Below are 25,549 nucleotides of genomic sequence, written 5' to 3'. Positions count from 1 at the left end.
CTAAACGTGAACGAACACCAATTTATTCTATCTACTTAAGCTATCGCTGTAAAACTATCGGCAGTCGAATTCGATATGTCACATTGTTATTGCGAACAATCGATGTACGTGTATGTATCGCCCTATGTATAGCCCTCACGTTACGAACGACGCGCGGTCATTATAAAATATAATTGACAAATTTATTTTTAGATGTAACCGGACAGAATAAAATGATCAATACGACGACATACGAACTAATATTAAAATAATGTGTGCGCGAGCGGCCGACGGTGTGAGCGGCGGCTTCGGGTGCCGACGGTTAACTTATGATCGCGCGTCGGCCTCGGGACGACACGTCGAGCGGCGGCCGGCGCCCGCTCTCGGGCCGCGCGCTACAGTTCTTGCAGCTGCAGGTCCCCGACCGGCCCGTGGCCCGCGCGCTAGAGCTCCAGCAGGTGCAGGTCCCCGGGCGGCGCTGGCCCGCGCTAGAGCTCCAGCAGGTGCAGGTCACCGGGCGGCGCTGGCCCGCGCTAGAGCTCCAGCAGGTGCAGGTCCACGCCCCAGCCCGTGGCGGCCGCGTGCGCCGGCAGCGCCGCCAGCAGGCGCGCGTGGTCCGCGCCGCGCTGCGCCGCGCCGTGCAGGGCGTGGCCGGCCGCCGACAGCTGCAGCCACGGCGCGCCGGGCGCCGGGCGCGCCGCGGCCCGCAGGCGGCAGTCCAAGCGCCAGGGCCGCGGCCGCCGCGCGTGGTGCAGCGCCACGAAGTGCGTGTCGCGCGCGCCCCAGCGCGGGCCCGGCTGCGGCGCGCCGCCCAGCTCCGAGCAGTTGGCCACGCGCACGCCGGCCGCCGGCGCCAGGATCAGCACCACGTGGCTCGGCCCGTCCAGCTCCAGCCGCAGCTCGCGCTCGCCGTCGCCCGCGGGCCGCAGCTCGGCGCGCACGCGCAGCTCCACTAGCGGCGGCGCCGGCGCCGGGAAGCGGTGCCCGCGCGATACCAGCGACAGCACGGGCAGGTAGTACGGCGCGCCGCAGTACACCCAGCGCGCGCACTCCTCCGCGGTGCTGGCGCGCGCCTCCCGCACGCCCTCCACTGCGACACGCGGCCGATCAGTCGGTGGGAACGGGGAGGGGGGGCGGGAGGGGGCGGACGCTCACCGTAGGGGTCCAGGGAGTGCGGCGTGTTGGCATCGAGCTCGGGCATCCAGTAGAAGTTCTCGACGAGCGGCGCGGGCCCGTGCAGCGTGCGGCGCGTGTGGAACACCATGACGCGCTGCGGCCGCTCGGCGGTGTACGGCGCGCCCAGCGGCGTCAGACACACCAGCGCGCACGTCAGCGCCGTCACCAGCACGCCGGAGAGGATCTGGCGGGCGATCGCGTTCGGTTCAGTATGGGAATCGTCTCGTACCTACGTTCTACGAGCTCCGTTTGTTACTAAAAACGTCTCGTTAAATAAACGAAACGATAACAGACAGTCGATCGTACCAGTGGTGCGGGTCGACGCGAAGCGACCACCAGCGGCAGCATCCAGCTAAACGTGGTGATCGTGAGCGTCGACACGACGAGCGACATCATCACCTGCGAACGGAGACAATCGAATGGAGTCGCGGGTATCGGACACTTCGAGCTACGAGCCGCAAGAGAGCACACGAACGTCGGCAGGAAGGAGCGAGGTCCCCGCGCGGCCCATGATCGGCACGAACATCTCGACGGAGCCCACCGCCAGGTAGGCGGTCTGCAGCACGGGCAGCGCCGCCAGCGCGGCGTGCAGCAGGACGGCCGCGCGCGGCGAGCAGCGCGGCAGCGCCGACAGCGCCGGCAGCGTCCACAGCAGCGGCAGGAAGGCGGAGCGCAGGCCGGCCAGCGCGCCCGCCGCCAGCAGCGCGCCCGCCCACAGCGCCAGCGCGTCGCGCCACGCGCGCCACTCCCACCAGCCGCGCGCCGGCGCCAGGCGCCGCCCCCAGGCGTAGCGCGCGTCCGCCCAGGCGCCGCACAGCGCCGGCAGCGCGTACAGCGGCAGCAGCAGCGCGGGCGCGGCGTAGAAGGCGAGGCGCGCGCGCGCCGCGTGCAGCAGCAGCGCCGGCAGCAGCGCCGCCGCCACGCCCGCCAGCTGCGCCAGCGCCGCCGCGCGCGCCGCCCGCGCCACCACGCGCGCCCACGCGAGCCGCGAGATGTACACTGCCGACGAGATCGAGATGAGACCGACTCACCATAACAAATTAGAATAATTACAAAAAATAGGAAGGTTATTTTTAAAATTTATATAAATTAATAAATTATTCGTAAAAACTAAAACGATGGACGACTAAGGCGATTAATCGCACCGGAGACGCAAGCGCGCGAGCGCAGCGGTGCGGGAGTGCGTTGACCTCGCGCCGGCGAACTCTGTCAGCTGATGGCACGCATGTACTTGTAATTTTCAATACATTGCCGATTTTTTCAAAACGTTAAAAAGTTATTTTAAAGCATTATCTTTAAATTTGTGTTTGATTATTTTTTCCAAACCGGATTATACCAAAAAAAGTTATGAAAAGAGGCAAAAAAAAATCTTTTCGCGTTTTTTTCACTTGTATCATGTCAGGTCATGCCAACACTATCATACCTCTTCGTTTTTTCAAGCTTTCCAAACACACCCGGTATATTATTTTTCAAAAGAGTAACTGCGGAGTTTCTTGCCGATTCTTCTCTGCAGAATCTACATACCGAATCGGTGGTAGCTTCACTTTTACAAAAATAATAATTTATTTTTAAAGTTTTAATTTGTAAAACGACGATTCGAAAGTGTTTTTGGGGCCTATTTGAATAAAGCTGTTTTTAATTTTGATTTAATAAATGACCATATTGAAACATTTTTAGACAATATTTCACTGTCAGAGTATCGGATAACGTGGTTCCAGCATGATGGTGCACCGCCACACGTCGTTAGATTAGTAAGAGAGCGTCTAACAGAGTTGTTTGGTAATTGCTGGATTGGCAGACTAGGTCCTCAAGCCTGAGCGCCTCGTTCACCTGATTTAACACCATCAGATTTTATTGTGGGGTTACGTAAAGGATAGGGTATTCGATCGGGAGTGTAATACCGCCATCGAAATGCGTGATCGGATTTGCAGTGTTTTTATCAAGTTGCGAGAAGATTGTGTAGATGTGCATCCGTCTTTAATGCCCCGGCTTCACGAAGAGACCCATAGGCGAGCCCAGATTTGCATCCATAGAAATGGAACACAATTTGAACCCCACCTCATTCGAACCCGAAGGATGTAAAAATGTAAGTGGTTCTGTACTTTCGCTCCGCCGCCGCCCGCTAGTCGCGCGTCTCGCGGTCAACGAGAGTGCACAGCGGGTATGCATACATTGCGGGCTCGCAAAATACATAAGTCCTAAAATGTACTTAAAAAAACGTTTCTGAGATAAATGGTTGTATGCATTATATAGTATATAAATGGTATATTATTAGGTTTAAATCTTTTCAAGCGTTCCAAATACACCCGGTATAAACTGTGTTTTAGTACAAAATTAGTAACATGTTGCATAAAATACAGCGGCACTAAGTCCACACATTACCTAGCACATAATAAAAAAATCATTACTAAAACAGTTTCCAATGATTGTTTAAAATATAATAAAGTACACGGCGTGGGATGCACGGTGAAACAAAGCAATAAATTAAAAGAAAAGAAACAAAAAAACGAATACAGCGGCAAGATTAGAAATTTAAAAACATAAAACAAGTTCAAGAAAGCCAACCAGGTCTCTGCCTCAGCATTGCTTAGCAGCAAATGTTTACTGCTAAGGCACTGTTCTTCTGTCAGAGCCTGCATTGGTGACATCAAACGTCAAACGCCACAAGAGCACACTGAACTTATATTAAAAAAAAGAATATAAAATAAAAAATTAAGTTAAAAATTTAATTATCTAGTAGCCATTTTTCTTCTGGTCAGGGGTTTGTTTACATAATAGGACTTTTATTTCTGGGTGGAGTTTAAGTGTGCTCTTTGCTGTGAAACAGGCACTTCTACCTATAGACACTATTCCACGCGGACGAAGTCGCGGACGTAGCTAGTTTTAACTATAATAATAAAAAATATAAATAATTGTGGGAAACATTTTGTAAGAGGAAAATTAGCATACAATATGTAATTCATTGTGTTTGCTAAAACAAAAAAATAAAAATAAGCGACTTTAATTACATCATCATGTAATACAACGCAAGTAAACGAAAAATAGTCAAATAAATACGCGTTATCAAAGATTACTGAAAAAGTACTCATAAGATCTCGATAAAATTTAAATGAAGTTATGCGACGAGTACCAGCTATCAGAATCATCGAAATCGGTCTACACAACGGAAAGTTATGAGGTGTAATACAACGACGGCCGCCGGAAACATTGTCAAGTAAAATACGCATTAATAAGAGATTACTCAAAAAGTGTTTATCAGATCTCGATTAAATTTAAGTAGGTGGTCCCAGTAAAAAGGAGTTGTGTCGTTTTTTCAAGCCACTGTTACTGATAAAATACAAGGAATAATGCAAAGTAAAATCTTAGCCTTAATATCATCAAAGTTACTGTTGGAAAAGTTAAATAATTAAAGACTTGTAAACTTTTTTTACTTCTATATTGATGCACTCCATTTTTAACCATTACATTTTTATGACACAGAGAGAATAGAGAGGAGGAGGACAATCGAACAAAGACAATTGACAAACCTTGTTTTACTAAAATAGTTACTAGATGGCGCCACAAGAATTCTTATTTAAAAGATTATAATATTTGCATAATACAACAGTTACAAGTGCTGTGTGGCTACGGCACTAAAGAATATAGCCACCCCATTTCTTCCCGTGGATGTCGTAAGAGGCGACTAAGGGATAGCACAGTTCCACTATCACCTTGGAACTTATAAAGCCGACCGATGGCGGGATAACCATCCAACTGCTGGCTTTGAAATACACAGGCCGAAGACGGGCAGCAGCGTCTTCGGTGCGACAAAGCCAGCCCTGCGGTCACCAACCCGCCTGCCCAGCGTGGTGACTATGGGCAAAACACATGAGTTCACGTTATTTTTGGCGTAAACTTGTGGAGGCCTATGTCCAGCAGTGGACTGTATAGGCTGTAAAAGGAAAAACTTTAAGGAATACCTTCTAAAAAATGGAGAAAGCGTTCTATATACCTATATAGAAAATTGATACTAATGAACACAGAGATTTGGGTACTCGTATTTCCTTACTTTGAAAATTTTAATAGTTAAAATCAATCACATCAAGTTATTTAATTTACTTGTTCACCTGGACAAGTAAATCGCGACAAGCATCTATATCATTCAAATTATGTAATGACTTTTGAAGTAGATACCCAGTAAAAGTTTTAAGGAAAAAAAAATATTTTTTTCGTTTTAGCGCATTCAAATAAAAGCAAAGTTTTTTTTAAAGGATTTTTACTTTTAATTTATTTTTAACTTTTTAGTTATCGCTGGAAAATTTCTCAGTCTATTATTTATACAAAAACTGTTATTATAGCTAAACGAAAATAGTCCACCATTTTGGATTTAGATTGACGTCACTTTATTCGAATTATTCTTAAGCAAGCCCTCTCATTTGATACCCACATTGTAGAAGTACATTAAATATATATAGTCCACCATCTTGGATATGCCACCATGTTGGATTTAGAATGACGTCACAAAGTTAACCAAGCATTGTCATCCAAATTGAACTTGTATACAAATTTCAGTTCAATTGGTTGAAGATATCTGCTTCAAAATTGCGTTCCAAGATATCACTCGAACTTTAATACATTGCAAATTATACAAAAGCTTGTAATAATAAGCAGTGGTCGGCTCACGCGCTTTCGAGGCGTCCCCGGCGGAGCGCAGCAGGCACAGCGCCAGCGCCGCCAGCGCCGCCGCCGCCGCCAGCGCCGCGGCCGGCGCGCGCGCCGCCAGCACCAGCGCGCCCAGCACGTCGAAGAACACCGGCGGCCGCGCGCGCTCCGGCCCGCGGTCCAGGCGCTCGCTGGCCAGCAGCGCTGCGAACGGTCGGCGGTCAGTCGGGCGCCCGGGCGGGGAAGGGGGGCGGGCGGGCGCCGCACTCACCCCGCGCCAGCGCCAGCACGTTGTCGCCGGTGCGCTGCAGCACGGCGGGCGCCACGCGCTCGGCGGTGTCGAGGCGCGTGTGGTACACGTAGCCGTTGGCGCTCCACGCGAGGTCGAAGCCCGACAGGTTGCCGTAGTCGCGGAAGATGCGAAAGTCGGTGTCGGCCGGGATGAGGCCGCTCTCGAAGAGCTCCTGCGCCAGCGACGAGGCGTAGGGGTGCGGCGCGGCGGCCGCGTAGGCCTCCACGAGCCAGGGGTCGTGCGGGCCCGCCTGGAACAGCACCTCGCGCCCGCCCGCGCCGCACGCCTCCACGTTGACGAAGGCGCGCGCGGCGCGCGCCCAGGGGTGGCGCGTCACGAAGGCGTGCGCGGCCTGCAGGATGTTCTCCTCGGCGCCGTTGAGCAGCAGCAGCACGTCGCGGCGCAGCGGGCGCGGCGCGGCGGCCAGCGCGCGCAGCGTCTCCAGCGCCACGGCGCAGCCCGCCGCGTCGTCGCTGGCGCCTGCGCACGCTCGAGTCACGCTTCCACCTCTTAACACTACTCGCTTTTCTAACACTGTGCTGGGATACTTTTTGCGCTTAATTACGATATAATATATATAATTACTAGCGGACCCGGCAGACGTTGTCCTGCCCGGAGAACAGCTCCCAAATTTGATTACTTACATACCGATAGCAGCGCCACCTACCGAATCAAATGAGATAAAAACCACCTTATCTCTCAAGTTGAACCAAATTGCAGACGCTAACAAAATTTGATAAAAATTGATCCAGTAGTTTCGAAGTTTATCACCCACATAAATGGTGACATATAGATTTAAAACATAAAAAAAAAAAACGTAAAACTATTAATAATTAATAATGGAGTCGGTAGTGCTCGTGTAAGTATAAATTGACTAATTATTATCATTGATTACACTATAAACCTAAACACAGACACGAGACTCGCTAGGGGCGCGAGTGCCGCGGGCCTCACCGGGGCTGTCGGGCACGGTGTCGAAGTGGCAGTTGAGCAGCAGGGCGGCGCGCTGGGCGGGCGGCGCGGGCCGGCCGCCCACCGCGCGCGCGCGCACCACCACGCTCTGCACGTCGCGGTACACGTTGCTCATGCCTGCGACACGACCGCTCCGCTGTCATTTATATTGCTCTACCGGCTATGCTAAAGTCACACAGACTCGGCAGGTTTCCAAGATCATTTTTTGAGTAATCTTTGATAACGCGTATTTACTTGACTTATTATTCGTCTACTTACGTCGTATTACTTGTCGATGTAAGTGAAGTCATTTTTTCTTTCGTTTGCGAGCAAACACAATTGTAAAGGGGAAACATTTGGCTTTTGTATGTCCATAGTGGATTACCTCAAAAACAACTAGGTATGCGCGGATGATGGCGCAGGTACTGGCTGAAAAAACTTCAACGTGAAAGTTATTATATTTCTTCAAGATCTTTTTTTATTTCCTTTAGCAAAAAAGTAGAAGAAGTTAAATAAAAATTTCCAAAAGCGTACAAAGATATTTGTACTAATTAGCATTTTATGCGATAAGATCAAAGTGCGGCGCAAAATATATTTTTTCTTACATTTACGTTGTAAGGCAATGAGTTACAAAAAATTAAACATACTGTAGTATTTTCCAAAAACTGTTAAATTGAATATATTTTAAGCAGGCATGTTGTCGCGTTACCCACGCTAGTTATACAAAAAAAAAAACTATTTTTTTAAAATTGACTGTTATATTATCCAACAAAGCGCATTGACGTCTATAAATACTAAAACGGTTCTGACGAATCTTCGTATATATAGTATAGCTTATGTATCTGGCTACAATCAATGTGAACGTATCTCTATAATTAATTAACATATAAGCTGAGAAGTACAAATAACTAAAAAACTTCTAAGGCTATTCAAAAAGATATGTTGAAGGAATTACATTTAAAAATGGAACGTGTTTAGTAGCACATTCAACTTCCAACTTCGATGTTACGGTCAGTTGTGAATCTTTTTGATACGAAAATAGCCGATAGCTTAGGATTGTATCACATTTCTATCTTGTTCCAGTATGTTATGTAAACTATGGTAAGAAATGGGAAATATTAACTCGATGCAACATTTATTACAACCCTGTTCTTAAGTCGGTAAGCGCGAATCTCACGAGTAGGCGCGGTGTCATCGGTCTTCGCAATGGTTCGTTACTTTCATACACTGTTATGTTTTATTTTTTAATCCATTAAAAAAAAGATTGATGTTCCTAATTCGACTGTATTTTTGTGTGTTACCTCATAAAGTTTTACTGATTTTGATCATTCATTTTATTTTATTTTTTATTTAGAAGATGATGCTTGTCGTAATCCCATTTAAATTTGAACGAGATCCAACCGAGATTTTAACGATTAGTGTTTTTAATTATCCTTAATTATGTGTATTGTACTACACTTGTCGAGATAAATTGAATTTCGTTTTTCGTTATTTGAGAACAATTAAACACTATTATGTATGTTCATGTCGGTTCTATTGGGATTTGTTAAACAATGAATAGAATAATTGTGTTTACAGGCAAACGAAGAAGAACCGACTTCAATTATATCGACAAGTAATACAACGTAGGTAGACGAAAAAATGGTCAAGTAAATACGCATTATCAAAGATTACCCAAAAGTTGTAATCAGATCTCGATGAAATTTAAATGTGACTACATGATAAGCATCAGCTTTCGATTAAATGAAAAATCTTAAAAATCGGCACACCCAGTAAAAAGTTATGCGGATTTTTGAGAGTTTCCCTCGATTTCTCTGGGATCCCATCATCAGATCTTGGTTTCCTTATCATGGTACCAAACTAGGGATATCTCCTTTCCATCAAAAAAAGAATTATCAAAATCGGTTCATAAACGACGGAGCTATCCCCGTACATACATTAAAAATATATATATATATATATACTTAAAACTTAAGAAACGCAACTCTCTCTCTCTCTTTATATCTTCACAAACTTATATCTCCCTTTCTACTTCCGTTCGCCTCGCCTGATCACACTTTTCGTAACGCTCTCGTCACGCATTCACCAGCTTACTACTCAAGTCAAGCGTGCGTAAAGAAGTTTACTTCAATATAATGACGATAGTTTTTAAAATTACAAGAATTTTATAATAATCATTATATTTATTTACAAGTTCTTGTGCATCATAATTACATTTATATCCAATATTGTTTTATTGATATTTATTTATGTAATCACACTGGAGCGGAAAGAAAGAGGGGCGGATAGGAAATCTTACATAATCTATATAATTATAAATTACCAAACTTTAATTATTCCTAGTCTAAGTAAGTAAAAATAAACTAACCTTACCAAATCTTATATTTAAATTTGTTGACTATTTAATTGACTAGCCCTTTGGCGGAATTTGTAGTGGCCCTGCCTTCTGTTCCGCGGGTTGTGAATTCGATTCCCGACTGAGTCTGGGTGTAATATTAGTATTAATATATTTATATATGTATTACTTCCATATATACTTAGCCAAAAAAACAGCTATAGCAGTCAGTTGTTACCTATAACACAAGCATTAAGTGGAACCTTACCTCAGGAACATGCGTGTGTGAATGTTATAAGACATTTATTATTTCTTTATTTTTTTTTTTTTTTTTTTTTTTTTTTAAATATATAGACTAGCGCTTGACTGCGATCTCACCTGAAGTCAAGTGAAGATGCAGCCTAAGGTGGTGCGCGCTTGCCTAGAAGATGCCTATTCACTCTAGATTTAAAGATACCCAAGTTATAGTTCGTTGGAAAAACGGAAGCCGGAAGGGCATTCCAAATTTTTGCGGTGCGTATTAGGAACGAGGAAGCAAATCGTTTAGTGCGAGATCGTGGGATTTCAACCACATAGCGGTGCAGATTCATGCGATGCCTTGCGGTTCGGTGGTAGAAAGGTGATGGTGGAACCAAATTGTATAGTTCTAGAGCACACTCTCCGAAATATAACCTGTAAAATACCGACAAACAGGCAACCTTGCGCCGATGTTCGAGACTTTGAAGTCTAGAGCGAACCAGCGATTTGTCACCGATGAGTCTTCTGGCGCGTCGATCCACAGAATCCAAAGCAGCGAGCTGGTACTTGGCAGAGCCATCCCATAAGTGGCTGCAGTACTCCATACACGATCGAACTTGTGCTTGGTAGAGAGTAAGAAGCTGTTCCGGTGTGAAGTACTGCCTGACTTTATTGAGGATACCAAGTTTCTTACCAGCAATTTTTGCCTTGGATTCTATGCATTGTCCGAAGTTCATATTAGACGAAATATTTATGCCTAGAAGATCAATACTATCGGTGATCGGTACAGATACACCCCGGAAAGTCGGAGCCAATGGGAATGGACTCCGTTTAGCGGTGAAAAGACACGCTTGCGTTTTGGAAGCATTAAATTTGACTAGGTTGGCGTCACCCCAATCGGATACCTCTTTCAAAGCCAAATTCATGCGTTCAACCAGAGCCTCTCTATGCTCATGAGTTTCAGCCCCACCAGCTCGGGGACCGGACACGTATCTCTCCGTAACAGTGCTGTCATCCGCGTATCCAAAGATACCGGGCCTGAGGAGGTCATTTATGTGAATCAAGAAGAGGGTTGCAGAGAGAACTGATCCCTGAGGGACACCGGCATTAACCGCCATCAAGTCAGACGAGGAGCCATCTAAGACCACCCGGAATGATCGTCCGCTCAGGAAATCTGATATCCAGTCACACCAGCCCGGGGGTATTCCGTAAGCTGAAAGCTTGCTCAATAGGCTCTCATGCCAGACCCGGTCAAATGCCTTCGATACATCAAGTGAGACAGCTAGCGCTTCTCCGTGCTTGTCCAAGGCTTCGCCCCAGATGTGCGAGGCGTACACTAAAAGATCCCCCGTGGACCTGTTACGGCGGAAACCGTATTGCTGGTCCGACAGGAGGTCATTCAACTCAAGGTATGCTAGGAGCTATTTATTATAAATAATTTAATTTTCCCTACAGTAAATTTTAGGAGTATTCAATATGAACGGGCCTAACAATTTCAAAACAAAGCCGTTGGCCCCACCCCCAACAATGACCCATCTCACTCTGTCAATATCGGAGCGAGACACATACTCAGTACTCGTTTGTTAAAAAAACAAAGTATAGTAAGTAGGTAATTTGTACAAACCGTCGTAAGACCACGCCGCGGGCCGCAGGCCACTCTAATGACCTACCATTCACAATTAGACAGTGCCTACTAATATAATAATACGTTGTAGAAATGATAAGTGGTGGAATTATTTCGTTAACAGCAATAATAACACCGGCGCTGCACTACGGAGTTCTAATTAAATATTACGATTTGTTCCTATATGGTGAGCAAGGTAGAGCTCTTGTTAGGGGTAAGAGTTAGCAACGCGCTTGTAATTTTTGTATTGCAGACTTCCATAGGTTACTGTATCTAAGTCTGTAACCGCTTATCACGAAGTGGCCGTATGCTTGTTTAAAAGTTATTTTCGTTTGTTGCGGATGAGCAAGATGTAATATGGGCACAGTACCGTCGAGAAAGGTGAGCGAGAAGGCGCCGCTGGCAGAGAACACATCATAGTCAATGATGTTGTGTGGCGAGGCCTGCGCCGCGATGTTCTTCACCGCCGCTACCAGTGTCTGCACCGCCAGCACCTCGTTCTCATAGCTGCCAGCCACCTACACCCGAGGAGCATGGAGCGATCGTGAGGAGGTCGAGAGCAGGGCGGCAGCAGGTTTCACGGGGTAGGTCAACGTAACGATAAGAATGTCAATCGTCAAAAAAAAAGTTTTAAAGATAAGTTTATCGAGGTAGAGAGCACGATATATTTCGCTCAAAATCTGCAGCAGCCAATTGGGCAAGTGCCACAACCTTACAGTAGATCACGGCTAAACGAGACTGCCCTCGAGCAGTTGTGTTCCTGTGGCGAGTAAGGCAGCCAGACCTGTGGAGGATATGGTTGACTACGCGTTTGAAATGCGTTCTATGTTTCAGGGGCTACGTAAGCTCGTTTGTAGCTAGTGTTATAAAAAAACCACTAGCTTTATTTTGACAAAATAACGTGGGTCAGTTCTCAGCACGTTAAATTGTATGGTTAATTGAAAACATATCCCTATAATAACCGGCGAGGCTAGCGAGTGAGGTACGTTACCCGCGGCCCGATGGAGGTGAGGTTGACGAGGTGCTCGTGCGCGATCTCCGCGACGAAGCGCTCGGGCGGCGCCCCGCGGCCCAGCGGCTCGGGCAGGCGCCAGTGCAGGCGCGCGGCGGCGAGCAGCGCCAGCGCCGTGGCCGCCGCCGCCGCCGCCAGCCAGCGCCGCGCCACCACGCCGCGCTCCACCACGTTCTCCTTCACCAGCTCCCCGCGCTGCGCCTGCAGCGCCGGGCTCTGCGACACGGCAGGGACATGCGAGTTACCGGCGGCGCATTCCGAAACGTTTACTTTTAAAATTTAAAGAGAACAAATAGTTTTCTCTTTACTCTTCCCTCCAAAGTTGAGAAAAAAGTTGTGTTTGCTCGCAAACGAAAAAAAAACCGACTTCAATTACATCGACGAGTAATACAACGTAGATCGACGAAAAAATAGTCAAGTAACTACACGTTATCAAAGATTACTCAAAAAGTAGATATCAGATCTCGATAAAATTTATATGTGACCACCATAGATCAAGTAAAAAAAGGTAGATAATGCGCGGCCTTTGTTGTTACTGAAGCCACAAAACTCGGCTCCTTCAAGTAAACACACGCGCTCACGCACACATATGCATCAAACTACGCTCATTTTCGTTAGTATCTCACAGGATCTCGTACAGTAACTTTGCCTTCAAAATGCCGTTCTTATGTAATTAAATGGTGCAAAAACAATAACAAAGTGAATAAAAAGTCTGAAGAAATATCGTTTCACACGTAAGTACATACAAAACTTTATATTTCTTGTTATGCCAAAATAATATTGAGGTTATTCGGAACTTATTATTTCGATGTCCCGAAATGACGTACCGAGGGAGTGCTACCAGTAATTTTTATTTTCATTAGCCCAAAATGCGGGTAAGTAAATTGTAGGCAATCATAGAAAAATAATTAAGTAAAAAGTGGACAACATTATTGTTTTTTTTATCGTGTGATTTTTGTTTTTCCTAAATTGAAGTCAAGTTAAATATGAATTTTTAACTCGTTTTATTCTGTTTAAATTTGTGAATTAACTACTCATATTTTACTACTAAATATCATGGTTTTAGGTTTCCAACGAATATTTTAATAGGAGATGAATGGGTAGCTGCTTTACGACTGAGCCGAAATGAACTACAACGACAGCCATCCTCATCTAGTTGGTTTGTTCAAACCATTTTGTTAAAGCTGACATGTTTTTTTTTGTTCTAGGACCTACCGGATGAGTCTAAATCAGTCGTTAACCAAGATTCAATCTTTGACACACCTAGAAAACATAAACTAAGAGAAAAGTTAAAAAAACAGGAATTAAATTTAAAAAAAACGTAAAAATAAAATCAATTTATTACAGCAAAGAGTTAGACGTCTTTAAAGCAGGAACTTGCCCCTCAGAGGAATCATCAATTACTTAAAAACGCAAGTTTTCATTGACACAGATTTATATAATTAAATAAATCAAAACACGGCTACAATAGATTTATGTAACAATTTGAATCGAAAAAAGGTGTAAATATATTTAAAACTATAAACAGGTTTTTATTTTCACATACCCATTTTACCTATATTAAATTAATTGTTTAATAAAAATTTTAGGGACTTTTTTAAAAAAGTGTCAACACTTCACTCACTCACACATCTTTAAAAAAGTGGCTTCAGTTTTCTGTTGTTTTTTTTACTTTATCTATGGTGACCACATGATAAACATCAGCTTTCGATTAAATTAAAAATTATCAAAATCGATACACCCAGTAAAAAGTTATTGCGAATTTTCGAGTTTTCCTCGATTTCTCTAAGATCCCATCATCAGATCCTGGTTTCCTTATCATGGTGCGAAACTAGGGATATCCCCTTTCCAACAAAAAAAAAAGAATTATAAAAATCGGTACATCCAGTAGAAAGTTATGCGGTATAATACAACGTAGGTCGACGAAAAAAGCGTCAAGTAAAAACGCATTATTAGATATGTTACGCTCAAAGATCGAAAACGCTCATTGAGCGGAAAAATAGCTCACAACGCGATGTGGTCACAGTAAAACATCCACCTAGCGAAATTCGTGTTATGGCTCTAATGAAAACGCGCACGACGCGTTGTGGCAATCAAAGAAAGACCAAATAGCGAAATTCGTGTCGTGGCTTACATGCTATTCGATCTCAACGCGTTGTGGCAATGAAGAAAAGCCATGACGCGTATGGAATACTATTTGATTACAACGCACACTACTTTCCGATATAGATCCTACTAGGCCTAGGCTGGAAACGTTTTGGTAGATGTCCTGAAGAAATATTTTTCATTTTATAAAATCACGGCATAACGTGTTTCTCATTGTCAAATATATTAAGTATGTCAGCAATAGCACTGTCGTACGCAATTAGAAAGAAATTTATAAACAACAGATGCAACGATCGCGCCACCTAGCACATCGTTCGATAGTCATCTACCCTCATTTATTATATTACTCGAGTTATTCTGACGTGTATAAAACGAATAGTGCAACCGCCGCTAAGGCAGTCTTGGCTCTGGCTTGGCACGATACATTTGTTGTATCCTGCTAGTAGCTTAACCTAGACTCATTCGATAATTAATTTGTGCATACGAATTAATTGTTACATATTATGGCGGATAACTCGAGCAGTGAAGGTGAGCGTTGATACGTATCCCAAAGGAGATCTCCTTAAACCTACACCTGGGTCGCAAGTCCTAGGCACTGCTCTGAGTTATTCCCTCCGTCACACGATAGACACGTGTTCGGTGGACGTTACAATTTTGTTATAATCATTTTAAGTACTACCTACATAGTATTGTAAAGAGTGCGAGTATAACCTACGCCCGCGCCCTGCGAATATAGAAAAGGAGCTTCCAATTCAGTCGAAAGACTACATCAGAAGCGGGATAAGATCCACCCCCACTTTCAAAATTTAACTAATTTAGTTAGTTACATTGAACGAAGAAATGTCTCTCTTCGCTTCCGGTATGGAAGCTATTTCAGAAAATAGCTGAAGTTATAGGCTCACCTCCTGACGATACATCTGTTTTTAGCTAGTGTGCAAGTTAGTTGCAATATTTAGTGGTGATTAGTGGGTACATCGATCATCATTTTATTTTCTTAGTGGGTACATCAGTATTTTAGTTCTTTCCGTTCGTTCTGTTGTATTCTTATCGGTTAGTAAGCTGGTTGAAGGGGCCTCGTACGCCCAGGCCACGCTATGTTAGGAAGGGATGAAGGGGCCTAGTACGCCCGACCCACAGTTAGAAAGCTGGTTGAAGGGGCCACGTACGCCCGGGCCACGCTATGTTAGAAAGGGATGAAGGGAGCCAGTACGCCCGACCCGCTAGTGAATTACGGTCTCAGCGTTTTGGTCAGGAATAGCCGAACAGTTATTAATGTTACCCGTTACTGTTGTATAGGTCGGGAGTAGTAACGCCGAGTTGGCGGATGCACGACATGGACGCACGAGGTCGTGCGATTGTCAGGATTGGCCGTGTCAGCAATAGCACTGTCGTACGCAATTAGAAAGAAATTTATAAACAACAGATGCAACGATCGCGCCACCTAGCACATCGTTCGATAGTCATCTACCCTCATTTATTATATTACTCGAGTTATTCTGACGTGTATAAAACGAATAGTGCAACCGCCGCTAAGGCAGTCTTGGCTCTGGCTTGGCACGATACATTTGTTGTATCCTGCTAGTAGCTTAACCTAGACTCATTCGATAATTAATTTGTGCATACGAATTAATTGTTACATATTATGGCGGATAACTCGAGCAGTGAAGGTGAGCGTTGATACGTATCCCAAAGGAGATCTCCTTAAACCTACACCTGGGTCGCAAGTCCTAGGCACTGCTCTGAGTTATTCCCTCCGCCACACGATAGACACGTGTTCGGTGGACGTTACAATTTTGTTATAATCATTTTAAGTACTACCTACATAGTATTGTAAAGAGTGCGAGTATAACCTACGCCCGCGCCCTGCGAATATAGAAAAGGAGCTTCCAATTTAGTCGAAAGACTACAAGTATATAATTATATAAATTAAAATGAAACGATATTTATTATTTATTGAGATTACTTTATATTTAAAAAAATCAATGTATTAAGTAATAAATCACTGAACACAAAATATTCATATCATTTGTAAATTACTCATAATTCACATAAAATGATAAGGGTTTTAATTTTTTCATGACAATGGAAATTCTTTCAAGAAATAAAAATATTTAACACAAATGTTTATTGATCACCAATAAACAACAACAATGTACCTATATTAGAAATAACTATAATTGTGAAAAATAAGTATTTGATTGCTATTTATTTTTACATGAACTATTACTGTGCCATTTTGAGTTGCATTTTATATTCTTGGAGCGACACTTGCACTTTTTATCAATACAGTATCTTTTGCAGTGGCACATTATAAACCCTTGCTTACTTCCAGACGATAACATAGATGCTGAGCGAAGTGTTAACTATGAAGTTGAGGGCACATCACAAATGTTAATAAAGTTGGTTTCAGAAAGTGTAAATTCATTACGTGCATAAAGTCTATCGAGTGTACTTTCCTTGTTTCCTAACTGGTAGAGCTGACCTGATGGATTAATGCTCATAACAACACACATAACATTTCTGAGTGCTGCACGTCCTCTATCAACTTCAGGAACTCTAACTAAAACGTTAGTACCAATATCAACACAGGGAAATTTCCTTTTTTATTCGTCATAATTAGCGCTGACATTAAAATTCACCTCATAAACAGAAAAGAAATGAATAAAACTGATGTTTCAATGCGTCTTTGCACCCGAGCCGACACCGACAAGTTACAACCTGTCCGTCGTGATATGGTTAACACAATGAATGCTCAGAACGCGTCATGGCTTTTCTTCATTGCCACAACGCGTTGAGATCGAATAGCATGTAAGCCACGACACGAATTTCGCTATTTGGTCTTTCTTTGATTGCCACAACGCGTCGTGCGCGTTTTCATTAGAGCCATAACACGAATTTCGCTATGTGGATGTTTTACTGTGACCACATCGCGTTGTGAGCTATTTTTCCGCTCAATGAGCGTTTTCGGTCTTTGAGCATAACAGATATAACTCGAAAAGTAATTGTTAGATCTCAAATAAATTTAAATGGGACCAAATGACACACCATCTTTAGATCAAAAGAAAATTTGTCGAAATCGCTCCACCCAGTCAAAAGTTCTGAAGTAACATACATAAAAAAATACAGTCGAATTGAGAACCTCCTCCTTTTTTGGAAGTCGGTTAAAAAATCAAAATAATCAAGTTTGTCTAACGATAAGTAATCAAAAAGTATGTTAAAAACTTATCACATGAATATGGCACATTTTATTATTATGATTCTTTTTTTACTTGTATAAATAAACTAGCTCGTGCTCGCGACTTCGTCCGCGTGGAATAGTGACTACATGTTCAACGTGATTCTTTAAACTGGCATAACTTTTTTATTTATGAACCGATTGACATGAAACAAACACTAAATGTTAAGCAAATCAATTTACTTGATATTTAATGTGAATATTTAAAAAAGGTAATCTGATATAGGGCACAGCAGGAATTTCCTGCTCAAAATATGGAGCAGCCCGACTGGGGTAGTACCTCGACCTTACAGAAGATCACAGCTAAATAATACTGCTTTCAAGCAGTGTCGTGTTCCTGTTGGTGAGTAAGGTTGCGATGCTTCTGGTGTTGCAGGTGTCTATAAGCTACGGTAATCGCTTACCATCAGGTGAGCCGTACGCTTGTTTGCCGACCTAGTGATATAAAATTTTATTTTTATTTTTATCAAGTGTTATCATTCTTAATTCGGCGGCAGGCGCACTCGTACGCTGTTCGTTACGCACAATGTTGTGATACTAGCTGTGCCCGCGACTTCGTCCACGTGGAATTTAACAAAAAAGTTATTGTTCACTTCGCAGAGTTGTAAAATAATGAATTTCTAAAATAAAAGTAGCCTAAGTTCCCACTCACTACATCAGCTATCTGCCAGTGAATGTCCTGACAAAATCGGTCAAGCCGTTTCAGAGATTAGCCGGAATAAACAGACAGACACAAAAATTGTAAAAAAATATTATTTCGGTATATGTACCTTGTATACATATGGATGTATACAAGGTACATATTTTTTTTTTTTTTTTTTAAATATGTACCTTGTATACATCCATATGCATCAAGTAAAAAGCGGTCATTTTTTAATCAAGTTCAAAAAAGGAGGATGTTACTCAATTCGACCATATAATATAATTTTTTTTATCTATGTTCGGGTATAACTCCGTCATTTATGAACCGATTTTGAGAATTCTTCTTTTTCGGAAATTATATATCTCTAGTTTGGTACCATGATAAGGAAACCAGGATCTGATGATGGGATCCCAGAGAAATCGAGGGAAACTCTCAAAAACCCGTATAAATTTTTACTGGGTGTACCGATTTTGATGATTTTTAGTTTAATCGAAAGCCGATGTTTATCATGTGGTCACATTTAAATCTGATTACAACTTTTGGATTAATCTTTGATAATGCGTATTTACTTGACTATTTTTTCGTCTACCTACGTTGTATTACTTGTCGATATAATTGAAGTCGGTTTTTCTTCGTTTGCCTGCAAATACAATTATATATTAGACTAGCGACCCGCTCCGGCTTCGCACGGGTATAAAATATAATTATAGCCTATGTCATTCACTGAAAAAATTATTAAAATCGATCCAGTAGTTTTGATTTATTCATTACTGCCCGTGGCCCGCACGCGTTAACTTAGAGTAAAAGCCGGCCGGAACCGCCGCAAACGCTACGTACCGCGATTTTTAAATCTGTAATATCTTCGAAAATATTCATTTAAATCATATGCTGTAAAGGGCCATATAGATCTATATTAAATCAACAATGTATTTAAGGTATTTACTTGGATAAGGATTAATGCTGTATTGTTTAAAATCGCTTCGAAAATTAGCCATTATTTGTCGTAAAAAGTAAATGACAAAAAAATGTTATTGTGGGATATCCATAAGAGATAGGTATATACCATCGCGGAGTTTTCTGTAGACCTTTTTAATGTGTACAATACTTAGTACATTATTTTGATAAATCTCGTAGGGTTCAGCCTGCGTTTGCAATTTAAGCGAAAAAAAAAAAAAATAATTTACGACATAACATTAGAAAACTCAAAAATAACAGTATTTCTCCACTATTTAATGGATGTTATTATACATATAAACCTTCCTCTTGAATCAATCTATCTATTAAAAAAAACCGCATCAAAATCCGTTGCGTAGTTTTAAAGATCTAAGCGTACATACATGTGCAGGGACAGAGAAAGCGACTTTGTTTTATACTATGTAGTGATATTACAAACAGACACTCCAATTTTATTTATTCGTCCAATTTTATATATTTGAGTAAATCCGCATGTTCTAAGTTATTCAGACATTTTCAAGTTTATAGTGAGGAGAAAGAAATATTCAATTCAATATATTTTTGCCTCCGTCGTCTGTCGGGAGGCGACATCGACAGTTGTTTCTTACGGACAATGAGACCGCACTAAAACGTAACTAGAACATGCTTGAAACAGGAAAATATTATATATAGGTACCTATTGTTTTATATAGTTTTTTATTGATCCTATTTTATTATATACTCAACTAGATATCTTTTTTTTTTGTATTATATATAAATAAAATAAAATAACTTATTTTACGTTTTTTAATGAAAATGTAATGTAATTTGTTACCAGAGCTGAACTGCAGGTAGATTTAATATAATTTGAGTTCCGATTACGAACAGGTATTTTAAGTGGGGACAATACGATGATGTAACCGACTGATAATATTAGTGAGACTCGCTCTGACTTGCCCTGATTTCGAGTTTAGTGGTAGCGCCGATAATATCTACTGTCGAGTCGTGTGTAATGGGCTACTTGATAATTCATTCAATCAGATGCTCGACGTGCTGTCCAGCACATCGCTGTTGTTCACGCTTAACACGAGTGAATCGATTGTTATTAATATTTTCGCGAAGTTGACAGAAGTTTTTTATTGCGGAACCGAGTAGTAAGTAAAAAGTTTGTATACAGTCAATTGACCATAAAATACTACGTACTGGAAAAAATGTCATGACTCTATGTTACAAAGAGATAAGAATTTAAAACAAACACACGTTGTACATTAAAGAGCAAGTTGTTTAAGTTGAATGAATGAATGCTAACAATTCTTCGTGGAATTATATCTGTGCCACCTGCGATAAGTGATATAAGTAGTTATACTGTTTTTAACCGACTTCTGAAAAAGGAGGAGGTTCTCAATTTCATTATATTTTTAAATCTATGTTATCTTAGAACTTTGGGTGGAGTGATTTCGATAAAAAAAAAATGATCGAAATGTGGTGCGTGTCACGTGGTCTCATTTAAATTTAATTGAGATCTAGCAGCACTTTTTGAGTTATCCCTACTAGTATTATAAATGTGAATGTAAGTTTGTTTGTTACGCTTTCACGCGAAAACTACTTAACCGATCATCATGAAACTTTGTACACGTATTCTTGGAGATTTTAGAAGTAAATCTTTATTAAAAAAAATTCAATTCGAGCGAAGTCGCGGGTAAAATATAGTATCTAATAAATCATATTTACTTGACTTCTTTTTCGTCGATCTACTTTGCATTATACCACATTACTTTTCACTGGGTGTACCGATTTTGATGATTCTTATTTTAATCGAAAGCTGATTCTTGTCTTGTAGTGCGATTGATCGATCGATTAATCGAGATCTGATTACTACTTTTTGAGTAATTTTTGATAACACGTATTTACTTTGATGTTACTATTTTTTCAACTACTTTATATTAAACATCGATGAAATTGAAGTTGGTTTTTTTAGTTTGCGAGCAAACACACTTATAGTGGTTTTAACATAGGCATTAATCATAAAAACATATAACGTATTTTTTTGGTCCAAATCACTTTCTTCTATCTACTATTGTTTCGTCAATATCGATATATGTATGTGAAGAAGTACCCCTTTATCAGTAATCAATCACTCGAAATTTTTAACATTATTTAATTTCTAGTATATTTTTAACCGGCTTCCAAAAAAGGAGGAGGTACTCAATTCGCCTGTATTTTTTTTTTTTTTTCTTTTGTATGTTACATCAGAACTTTTGACCGAGTGGACCGATTTCGACAATTTTTTTTAATCGAAAGGTGGTGTGTTCCAACTGGTCCCATTTAAATTTATTTGAGATCTAACAACTACTTTTCGAGTTATATCTAATAATGCGTTTTTACTTGACGCTTTTTTCGTCGACCTACGTTGTATTATACCGCATAACTTTCTACTGGATGTACCGATTTTGATAATTCTTTTTTTGTTGGAAAGGAGATATCCCTAGTTTCCCAAATTTAGTACCATGATAAGAAAACCAGGATCTGATGATGAGATCGAAGAGAAAACGAGGGAAATTCTTGAAAATCCGCAATAACTTTTTACTGGGTGTACCGATTTTGATAATTCTTTTTTTGTTGGAAAGAAGATATCCCAAATTTAGTACCATGATAAGAAAACCAGGATCTGATGATGAGATCGAAGAGAAATCGAGGGAAATTCTTGAAAATCCGCAATAACTTTTTACTGGGTGTACCGATTTTGATAATTCTTTTTTTGTTGGAAAGGAGATATCCCAAATTTAGTACCATGATAAGAAAACCAGGATCTGATGCTGCGATCCCAGAGAAATCGAGGGAACTTCTTGAAAATTCGCAATAACTTTTAGTAAAAAGTAGTACACCCAGTCGGGTGTACCGATTTTAATAATTTTTAATTTAATGGATAGCTGATGTTTGTCATGTGGTCACATATAAATTTTATTGAGATCTGATAACTACTTTTTGAGTAATCTTTGATAACGCGTAGTTACTTGACTATTTTTTCGTCGATCTACGTTGTATTACTCGTCGATGTAATTGAAGTCGGTTTTTTTTCATTTGCGAGCAAACACAATTATTCGTGAATACTGATGTGTCTAGAACTATAGCATTTTGAACCAAAACTTTTCGTTAAATGCTAAAATTCAGGTAAATTATTCGAACAGAAAAGTAACAACAACTAAAAAAAGTCTAGAGGGGCGATCGTCTAGAGTTGTAAAGTAAGGTGTAAAGTAATTTAAATGTGTCATTTATCACATAATTTTAGCGCTTAATTAATTGTGAAAAATGATTCAAATCAAAAGTTTAATTCATAAACTACATTGAGAATGTTTTACTCTCCAAAGAAGAAGAAGATACTACAATTGAACCTAGCCCAATTAGGACACGAACAAGAATTTTTTGAAACCTTGTATTTGCGGCGGCATTTTATCAAAGCAGCGTTTACACACAAATGCTACTCAAATATAGTTTCTATGGCTAGAAATAAGTTTTCGTTTTATTTAAACAATTGCACTCTATTCTTGAACTCGAACGAACTCTGAATTTCGTAAATTATATCGATTAAAGTACACAGGACTGCAGCTCTCGGTTCAGCATAACCTCGGAAGAACTGGTCAGTTAATGCATTAAACTCTATCGTTGACCCAATTTATGTTGTATGCACACGAAATAATATATTTAATATTATAAAAATACTGCAATATGCAATATATGCAATATATGCCTATGAAAACCTAAAAATAATTATAGACAAATTGCAACTTAAAAACCAGCGATGAAATGATGTATTTTAAATGATCGCACTGTCATTAAACAGCAATAGCCATTCCTATATAATTAAACGATTAAATCAAATAAAAAAAAGCTAGAAATATATGGAACATAATATTTAGAAAATTATAGAAAATGTTTACCATTTCAATATTATTTTTCCGGTTCGTCAAATGCATATTTATATACGTAAAATCACAACTTTATTTAGCTAAAATAAAATTAACACATGATTTACACCATTGACGACCGATCGGTACACAACAACAATGACAGTCTGACTCAAGTCTGACTCTGAAGTCTGACGTGAGTTTGACACTCGCCACTCGCTAGTCGCTATGTATGTAGGTACTAAATAGGTAGGTATAATACTCATGCATTTGACATCTCTGGTGACTACCGCTCTATATACAGAAAATATAAAGGATACAATGATAACAAAAATTCTTGTAATAGCATTATTTGCCGACTGCGTCGATTACATTAAAACAAAACTTTATTAATTTTTTTCTATCAATTAGGTTGGAAAACATGTCTGAAAGAAGCATTAACGTTAATAGAATTGAAACGAAAAATATTTAAACTAAGAACTATAAAAAGTTAGAAGTCTTATTAGTTACGTAAGTACATATCATAATTCAATACTATAAGTTTGTCTACGTTTCATCAACGAAGTATACATATTCATTAGAGCAATTGTATTCTCCCGGAGTCTCTTGTTACACAAAATAAAAATTTAAAAATTAAGCTCGTGTGGTATTTTATTGAGCGATAGCCATTCTAACGATTTATTTATTGTAGACGAATAGATGTTTCATTTTTAATTTTGACAAAGAAGCAACTTATATATAGGTATATTCTTTATTGCACTTTAAAAAAGATTTTAGTATTTATAATATTTGTAAGTAATAACATGATAAGGGCAATAACTTGTGGCCTTGTGACAAACTAAGTAAATCCCACGGTCTTCTACACAGGTCTTGCAACAACTGAGGTGAGGGTACGTCGGCTTAATGGTTGCCCTTTTCTTTTCAATTTACTTAATATTGATGGATAGTATAATCAAATTAACTTCCCTTCATACTTTATCCAGGCTTACGACTGGCTGCAAAACATGTTATTTAAATTAATTTTTTGATTTTTGTATAGACATAATAATCGATGCAGGCGTATTTAAAAATTCATTTGATTTTATGTACAGCTTTTAATTATTTTTCGAAATACATACATTATAATTAAAAATACAACAAAAACCCACACTTTTTAGTATATACTTCAACGTGAGACATTAACATTAATCTTAATACTAAATAGTAAATTCGAAAATATTTAAAAAGAAACACGACCGAAATTAAAATTTCTTTAAAACACTGTACATATTAAAATAAACTTAAGCTCATAGTAATTGCGTATAAAATCGCATGAGCATATCCGAAAACAAAGATACACCTATAGTACTTATAGCCATCTCTTTTTATCCTACGCGTAAGTGTATCTGCGTATTGTGTTACGTTATTAAGCAAAACGCTTATGCGCCGGTCTTTGTGTCAAGTTTTTGACAAATCTGCGTACGTAAATAATCGTTACATTCGTATCAGTGAAACTACGTACATGGTTATTAGCTTCGTAACTAGTTAACTAACTAACTCAACTGGCTCAGTGACCCGAAGTGAGTCTTGGCCTCCGAAACAAGATTTCTCCACTTTGCACGATCTTGCGCGATTTCCCGCCAATTATTGGCTTGGATCTCACTCAAGTCTGCTTCAACCATGTCCCTCCAGCGGTACCTGGGGCGACCCACCGGTCTACGTCCAGTTGGTCGACCCAGATACGCTCTCTTAATTGCTCGATCCTCCCCCATGCGTTCAACATACACCGACAACCGAGCCACCGCAACCGATGGGATTTGGTAACTCCAATGATGTTTGGCTCAGACACCAGGTTTGAAATTTCAGCATTGGTTTTTATTCGCCAGCTGCCATCTTGCCCTTTAGTTGGTCCTAGGATCTTACGGTAAATTTTCCTTTCCGTAACCAGAAGCCTGTTCTCCTCTCTGAGCGTAAGTATCCAAGCCTCACAACCGTACATTAGGATTGGACGAATGATGGTGTTGTAAATTGTTACCTTTGTTTTCCTACTAAGAAGCTTGGACACCAAGACCTTGTGCAGGGCTGCACTGCACCTCAAGGCGTTTTGTATACGGATCTGTATTTCGTCGTCACGTGTATTCGTATCGGTTACAGTGCAGCCAAGATACTTAAATTTCGGCACTCCCTTGTATGTGGTACTTCCAACATGGAGGTCTTGTCTTGCTTCGCGAATATTCCTATATCGCTTCATGTGGAAGTACTCGGTCTTGTCATGGTTGATCAAGAGACCAACCTTTGTTGCCTGCTCTTCGAGTGTCATAGCGGCTAAAGCAACATCGTTAATGTGTTCCCCCAACAGGGCCAAATCGTCAGCGTAGTCTATCACCATATGCCTTCCATTTAGGTCAAGCTCCAGATCGAGTGTTATCAATCCTCTAATTACATGCTCTTTCGTAACTAGTTACTGAAACCGATTACGTTAAATTACGCCCAACGCTAAT

General features: G+C 41.0%; 1 protein-coding gene across 1 annotated transcript; it reads right to left on the bottom strand.

Moving 5' to 3' along the window:
* Positions 1 to 512: 512 nt before the first annotated feature.
* LOC123661467 (endoplasmic reticulum metallopeptidase 1-like) lies at positions 513 to 25,437 on the bottom strand. The gene is made up of 10 exons (XM_045596422.1): positions 24,747 to 25,437; positions 12,227 to 12,516; positions 11,606 to 11,753; positions 7,043 to 7,177; positions 6,068 to 6,568; positions 5,818 to 6,000; positions 1,631 to 2,154; positions 1,462 to 1,554; positions 1,135 to 1,339; positions 513 to 1,069 (listed from the first exon to the last, which is right to left on the bottom strand). Exons 1-10 carry the CDS (start codon positions 25,435 to 25,437, stop codon positions 513 to 515), a joined length of 3,327 nt encoding a protein of 1,108 aa, XP_045452378.1.
* Positions 25,438 to 25,549: the final 112 nt, after the last annotated feature.

This window comes from Melitaea cinxia, chromosome 17, assembly GCF_905220565.1.
Source record: "Melitaea cinxia chromosome 17, ilMelCinx1.1, whole genome shotgun sequence".
Classification (NCBI taxonomy): domain Eukaryota; kingdom Metazoa; phylum Arthropoda; class Insecta; order Lepidoptera; family Nymphalidae; genus Melitaea; species Melitaea cinxia.
This window is presented reverse-complemented; position numbering and strand designations above follow the sequence as displayed.

Coding starts and splice junctions, on each gene's coding strand:
- LOC123661467 (XM_045596422.1), bottom strand. CDS start 25,437: ATGGTGATAGACTACGCTGACGATTTGGCCCTGTTGGGGGAACACATT. Junction 11,754..12,226: donor TCACCTCCATCGGGCCGCGG/GTAACGTACCTC, acceptor CCTCGGGTGTAG/GTGGCTGGCAGCTATGAGAA. Junction 1,340..1,461: donor CGCGTCGACCCGCACCACTG/GTACGATCGACT, acceptor ATCGCCCGCCAG/ATCCTCTCCGGCGTGCTGGT.